This window comes from Chrysochloris asiatica, unplaced genomic scaffold (genome assembly GCF_000296735.1).
Source record: "Chrysochloris asiatica unplaced genomic scaffold, ChrAsi1.0 scaffold00213, whole genome shotgun sequence".
In the NCBI taxonomy this organism is placed as follows: Eukaryota; Metazoa; Chordata; class Mammalia; order Afrosoricida; family Chrysochloridae; genus Chrysochloris; species Chrysochloris asiatica.
In genome coordinates this window covers 41,572-49,107 of record NW_006408731.1, presented here as the reverse complement: position 1 = coordinate 49,107, position 7,536 = coordinate 41,572, and the positions used below count along the sequence as shown (strand labels likewise).

Sequence of the window (7,536 nt, the reverse complement as noted above, 5' to 3'; positions counted from 1 at the left end):
AAAACATATTGCATCTATTTAAATTCTGCAACTCAGTGAATATTGCTAACTATATATACTGATACCACCATCATTCACCATCAAGGTAGAGAACATTTTCACTATTCTCAAAGGAATCTTGTTCATAGTTTTAATCCTTCCTTCCTCTAACACTTGTACCCCAAATTACTAATCTGCTTTTTGCCGCAGTAGATTAGCTTGCCTTTTCCAGAATTTTATGTAAATGAATCCTATGCATGCTTTGGTGTTGATCTCTTTGCTGCATATATGATTCTGAGAATGATTTGAGGTTGAGTGAACTTTTCCTGCTGGGTTGCACTGCATTATATAGATATCTTGAAGTTGACTTATTCACTCACTGGTAGTGAACAACTAGATCTTTTCCCATGTGGGGATATGGCAAATAAAGCATTTAATGAATATTTGTGTACAAGTCATTTTGCTGGCATGTGTTTTCATTTTTTCACTTTTTGACGAATAGTTAGGACTGAAGCACAAATATCCATAGCCTTGAATCAATTCTGATTGATAATGTTCCTAATATGACAGAGTGGAACTGCTCTATCTTATGAAAGCTGACTGTCCAGATTTTCTCCCACATAACTGCCAGTGGCTCCCAACTGCAGATCTTTGGCTTAATAGCTGGAAGCTGGACCTTAACACTACTGCGCCACCATGCTTTCTTTTGAGGACTAGATTAGATAGCATTATATGATAAGTGATTTTCTAACTTTAAAAAATTTTCACTTTGAGTTTCAGAATTATTGTTCCCTATTACAACAATTAACACAGTTGGGAGTTCAACATTTCCAGCCTTTCCTTCAGGTGGCAATAAACAAAAACTGCAGGTTGGTTTTAGATGGGACAAGGGAAAGCACAGCCTCTTGGTGAATTTCAAGTGGGGGACTTTTTAGGAAAAGGGAGTGGGGAAAAGGGTAGTAGATCAAAGGAAATAAACTCTATGAATGATGGGTTAAGTCCTTTTTGAAATTAAGTTGTAACTCAAACTGTACACCATTATCATTTTGTAGCTTTTGGAATGTTAATTTTAATTGCATCAGTTCTTGGTTGCAGAAGGTAGAGAAAATGAAATCTCTTCATCATTTAAATCTGACTTCCATTAAGATAGCTGGAAAAAAAACAAAACAAAACACATACACCAAAAAAAACCCATGGGGTCACAAGGGAATCTGCATGTTTTAAAAGATCTGCGTGATTCTGGGTAAGAAAATCCAGAAGTTGTTGTCAGTTGTCATTGCTACCCACATAAAAATCACTGAGGTGAGTTTTCCAATTATTAATTAGGAAAGAAACAAATATTTTATGGAAGCTCTGACAGAACTTATGTTCTTCTAATTGCTTTGAAAAAGCAAAAACTAAGCAAATTTCCCTGTAAAAGATCAGATTAACAAAGTCCAAAGATCACATTTATATAAATGTTTTATGATAATGAGTCATTTAAAGAAAATCAGTTAATTGAGATATTTTCATATTTTACATATCTATGTATGTATTAGGTAAAACAACTGTGAAACCATTAAATGATTCTTAATATCTCTATAAGTATGGATGGATATGCTTTCAGAGTAATTATGACTTTTCCCCAATGCTCCTTTGTGCCTTTTATTAATACTTAGAGAGTTGTAGATGCAACATATCAGAGTGAATTGAAATCCAACTTCTGGGGACTCAGATCTCAATCATGTTACTTAAAGTACTCTGAATCCTACTTTTCCCTAATAAAACGTATTCAGTGATAATTTATAACACGGTGCCTATCTTATAAAATCAGCATTTAAAATGTTCTTTTTCATTTCTTGCCTCTTGGAAGATAATTATTACTTATGCAATTTAGGCAGATTGAAATATGCATGAACCAAAGTAAAAATTAAGTGTGGAAAACACAGTTGTTGATCATTTTACCAATTCAAGAAAAAAGAGGATAATATACAAAGAATTGGAAAGGAAGACAACATGTTAGAAACAACGTAACTGCTCTAACACAAATTGTTTTCTAGTTTCTCCTATTTTCCATTCCTTAATGTGAGCTTTTGATGGAATTTGACAAAGTTGGGGGAATCTTAGATAGATTAATCTTAGGCTTCATTTTTACAGAATAAGACAAAAGCCTTAAATTTGGAAGCCAGAATAAAATTTTTGAACATTTGACTTAATTCAATATCCATTATTATTGTAAGTCAAATACCACTGGCTCATTTCAGATATAGAATGCCCGAATGCCACCCAGGTGCAGATTTGGAAGGAAGGATAAACTCAAAGTGTCTGCACTCTCAAAATGATAAGCAATATAAAACATTGTCTTTGTGGACTGTGTTATGTCAGTTCGCTTAGTGTACCCTGAGACTAAAATGTACCCCCAAGGCAAGTGACAAATGTTCTACAGCTATTAAGTTATTGCCAAGTTGTTTTCATACCTTTGCCCCCTATTGTTATTGTTAAGTGTAGTTTAGTCAGTTATGACTCACAGCGATCCTAGATAGGGTTTGTGATCAGTGGCTGGTAAATTTGAACTGCAGATCTTGTGGTTCAGACCAGCCTTCTTGTCCAGTGTTTATTCTACAGCGTCACATATATGGTCTACTATAGCCATGAATACATTTATCACCACCCTGAAAGAGATCACAAAAGGAGGTCCTGGATAGAGTAGGAGAAAATGTGGGATTAATTAAAAAGGCTAGGTTTATTGATCTGAAAGGAGACTAATCTAATCCCAGAGATTATGGTTCTTGGATATCTCTCAGGTTGGAACCGAACTCCTGCCCATGTTCATCTTTCAACTAAATAATAATAAGTCTATCAGCTGAATAGGGAGGTAAACAATCTTCTTAGAGCAATTAATTATTGGGTATTAAAAGGGTAGCATTTGTACAGGGCTAAAGCTTAAAGTGCATGAAGGCATAGGAACAAAGGTCAAATGAAAGCGGGGAGAAAGTGGAAAGTGCTGCTACATTGTGGGGACTTGGCTCCATGTCACAAAGCAAAATGTGTATAAATTGTTGAGTAGAAAACCAATCTGCTCTTCAGACTTTCACAAAAATGACAGTAAGATCTATTTATTTTAATGATAAGGAATTGGGAGGGAGTGCTGGCCTCAATATTTATGATTCTCCAGTTATCAATTCTAAGAAGATGAATTACTATGAAACACACAAACAAAAAATCAGTGATATGTCACATTGTTCAGTATACAGCCCCAAAGTCTTTAATCACTATGAGACGGTACCAACTCGATGGCACCTAACAACAACAACAAAAACTTTGATTCAGCAATTTTTATAATGGCTATGTAGAACTCACAGATAGAAGAAACATAAGGGAATATGAGGAACTTATTGTGAGGTGACTTATCAGTCCTCATAAAAATAAAGGAGCTTTGGTGGCCCAGAGCTTACCCACTTTGCTACTAAATGAAAGGTTCAAATTCACCAGCTGCTTCACAAGAAAAAGATGTGGCACTCTACTTTCTTACACTGTGGGGCAATTTTACTGTTTAAAGGTTGGTTTGAACTGCAAGGTCATTGGTTCAAGCTCATCAACTGCTCCTTAGAAACCCTATACAGGGTCTCTCTGAATCGGAATCCATTCTATGGTTCATAACAACAACGATATAGAGTCATTTTGAGTCTAAAATGACTAGAAGGCAGTGAGTTTGGTTTTCAGTACCTTACTGAAGGTATCTTGATTATTTTCCTTCCACACAGACCAAGTAGTAGATGATGAACCAAAATTTGATATCTCCATTCTTGAAAATATATATCAGTTTATTATGTGTGAGATTCTCTTTTGATAATGCAAGTAAATGAAAGAGAAGGTGAATAAAAAGACTTTTAGAGAAAGATAATTTAGATATAAAACATGATCTGGGATAGTAGACACAATCTGAGAGTGGCATGTAAGTATTTCCTTTGCAAAAGTGTTTCTGTTCTTCATTTCAATGAGAGTTTAATTAAACAATAGTTAATTGAAAGGAAAATAATACTACACACTTTAGACTTTGGCCACACAGATACTGATGTTTTTCCTATGACAAAATTGATGGAAGCAAAGGAACTTGTAAATTATCCATTCCAATGAGTTAATTCTTTTTTCAATTTCCAGGACTAAATTTCCTCTAAAAGTTAATTCAATTTGCTAAAATAGTGCAGTACATTATAGAGAAGACATACCATTCACACAATTGAAGATATGTGTATTTGATAGCTGACCACTGCTTTGGTTTGGGTTGTTTTGTTCTGTTTTACTTAAAACAAGACAATGAGTTTCATTAGTGGAAATGCAAGTTGGAGGCTTTTTAGAGAATAGAAAACTATTCTCCTATGAAAGGACCAGTTTTCAACCATAGCTAGGGGTTTACTAATGTAGACTGTCAGCTATATATTTGGATTCCAAACAACTAGGGAACAGCTAATACAAAGCAGGAACTTAGTAAATAATTTTTAAAGTAGTAATGATGTATAAAATTTATTTTAATGTTTCTCTACCACATTTTCCATATTCTTCATTCTTCAAGCTGCCTCCACATAAGTTTCTTCAAAATGATTATGGCTAATATAAGCTCAATGAATGGATTCCTCCTCATGGGGTTTTCTGACATTTGGGAGCTACAGATTTTACATGCTTTGCTGTTTTTACTGGTGTATCTATTAACCTTAACAGGTAACCTCATCATTATCATCATCACCACTCTGGACCAGCATCTCCAAGCCCCAATGTATTACTTCTTAAAGCATCTTTCCCTCCTGGACGTTTGTTTCATTTCTGTCACAGTTCCTCAGTCCATTGACAATTCTCTGATGAATGATGGCTCTATGTCACAAGATCAGTGCATATTGCAAGTTTTCATCTTCACATCTTTGGCTTGGGCTGAGGTGGCCATTCTCACAGTGATGTCTTATGACCGCTATGCCGCCATATGCTTCCCACTACACTACGAGGTCATCATGAATCCTAGGAAGTGTCAGTGGGCTGTGAGAGCCGTATGGTTAAGTGGAAGCATCTGTGGAATCTTGTACACAACAACCACATTTTCCATCACATTCTGTAAAGCCAAAATAATTCACCAGTTCTTCTGTGACGTTCCCCAGTTGCTAAAGCTCTCCTGTTCCAATGATTACCTTGGAGTGATTGGAGTGTCAGGTTTCATATCTGTGATGGCATTCATGTGCTTCACCTCCATTGTCCTCTCCTATATCCACATCTTCTCCACAGTACTAAGAATACCTTCTGATGAGGGAAGATCCAAGGCCTTCTCTACCTGCCTGCCTCACCTCTTTGTTGTCTCATTTTATCTCTCCATGGCTGCCTTTGCATTTCTAAAACCAACCTCAGACTCTCCAACTGCTTTTGATCTTATAATTTCTATGTTTTATACTGTGATCCCCCCGATGATCAACCCTATTATCTATGGTCTGAGGAATGAGGCCATGAAGGAAGCTTGCAGAAAGCTATTGTTGGGTGGACAATTCACCAAGAAAACACCATACTTGTCCTGTTGCTTCTGACTGGATAATATTTTATACAAGAAAAATATTAAATATTGTGGTATTAACAAAATGCAATAAATATATATTTTTGTGGCATATAAAGTGATCATACAATATAAACACTGTAATTCCTTTACAATTTTTAGTTGTTAAAATCATTTGTAGAGTCTTTCAAATAAAGAGAAAATAAACAAGTATAACATTTTAATATAGGCCCCTTATACACCTTTTGTGGTGGTGTTCCATTGGACTGCTAACTAGAAAGGCAGCAGTTCAAACCCACAAGCTACTCCATGGGAGAAAGATGTTTTCTGTTCTTGTAAATAGTTAGCACCTCATATGTCCTATACAGGGCCATAGCAAGAACAACTCTCTATACCCTAGGTATATATATATGGGTACAGGCACAAACAAGAATGCAATGCCAAATATGTATACTTTTGATTTTTTTTTTTTTCAAAATAAACAACACTACAACAAAGAATGAATAAAATAGTGATGATTTTCCCAAACCCCACCAAATAAACAAGTCAACCATTTATACTTCATTTGTTTATTTTCAAATGTCCATCTTACTTTTTGTGTTAATACATACAAATTTTGCATATTGGTGCAAGAAACAGTAGTAATAGAATGACTGATAGATTGGCCGCCAGCCAAACGGTTGGCAGTATGAATATATTCAGTAGCTCTGCTGGAGAAAAGACCTGGCATTCTGCTTCCAGAAAGTTTTCAGCATAGAAAATCCTATGGAGCAGATCTACTCTGTCACATGGTGGTGGTGGTGGTGGTGGTGTGCTGTGGAGTCGGTTCTGAGTCATAGAGACCCTGTATAGAGTTTCTGAGACACAAATCTTTACGGGAGCAGAAAGCCTTATCTTTTGCTGGTAGTTTCGAACTGCTGACCTCAAGGTTCGCAGCCCGATTTGTAAGCACTATGCTACCAGAGCTCCTTACTCTGTCACATGGGTCCCTATAAATTGAGAAGTGATTCAACTGTACCCAACAACAATGTACAGTTACATAGTTTTACTTTCATAATATTAATACATGCATGGCATTCAATGGAATTAATATCATAACCTACCTGGACCTTGTTTGGGTGAAAACCTGTCAAATATTTTCCAGTAAATAAGCAAGAGATCAATGGTAGGGACTGCACTCTGTCAAAGGTAGAAAACTTGCAAGACTTGGAGAAACAGGACAGTCTGGTTGACTACTTCTCTCAGAGATTTCACTGTAAATTTAACTATTCACCTATTTTATAATATTAGTTATTTTCAATTTTTGAATCTTATATATAATTCTAAATATGGTAGTTCTGTTATTCATAATTCCAAAGAATAGGATTGCTAAAACAATGTTCATAAAAGTACAAGTCTCTTGAACATTCATTGATTTCCAATCAGAGCAAATCATTTTATGTAGCCATTAGCCATCAATGGCGTTCTCACATCTTTTGCATGTCCCAAGGAGTTTTATTTATCAACAGAAGACGTATTCACATAGAATATATTGTTGTTGTTTTTAAGTGCCTTTGTCTCAGGTGTGACTCACAGTGATCTCATATAGCATTTCCGAGGAGTGGCTGGTGAGTTTGAACCACTGACCTTGATGTTTAAAGTGACCTTGTGGTAAAATGCTTATACTACGTTGCCAAACATATATGGTAACTGAACCCATTCTAGGTGCCTGAAACAACAAAGTGTGTAATATATGAGCAACATTGGATATAGTATTTTGAAAGGAGCCCCGGTAGCGTAGTGGTTGTGAATCGGGCTGCTAACCTCAAGGTAGGCAGTTCGAAACTACCAGCCGTTCCATGGGAGAGGATGAGACTTTCTGCTCCCGTAAAGACTTACAGCCTCAGAAACCCTGTTCAGGGTCACTATGAGTTGGAATCGACTCCACAATATTTAACAAGAACAACAACATAATACTTTGAAGGAGCTCTGCTAGCATAGAGGTTAACAACAACAATAATACTTTGGGTAGTAGATTCATTCTTTGGTTTATAAAGTATTTTTATGGT

General features: G+C 36.0%; 1 protein-coding gene across 1 annotated transcript; it reads left to right on the top strand.

The window, feature by feature from the left end:
* Nucleotides 1-4,556: 4,556 nt before the first annotated feature.
* Nucleotides 4,557-5,522, top strand: LOC102831807 (olfactory receptor 14J1-like). The gene has a single exon (XM_006872754.1). The coding sequence runs from the start codon at nucleotides 4,557-4,559 to the stop codon at nucleotides 5,520-5,522; it is 966 nt and encodes a 321-aa protein (XP_006872816.1).
* The last annotated feature ends 2,014 nt before the right edge of the window (nucleotides 5,523-7,536 follow it).

What these genes read in the sequence shown, in the direction of transcription:
- LOC102831807 (XM_006872754.1), top strand. Translation starts at nt 4,557, where the DNA reads ATGATTATGGCTAATATAAGCTCAATGAATGGATTCCTCCTCATGGGG.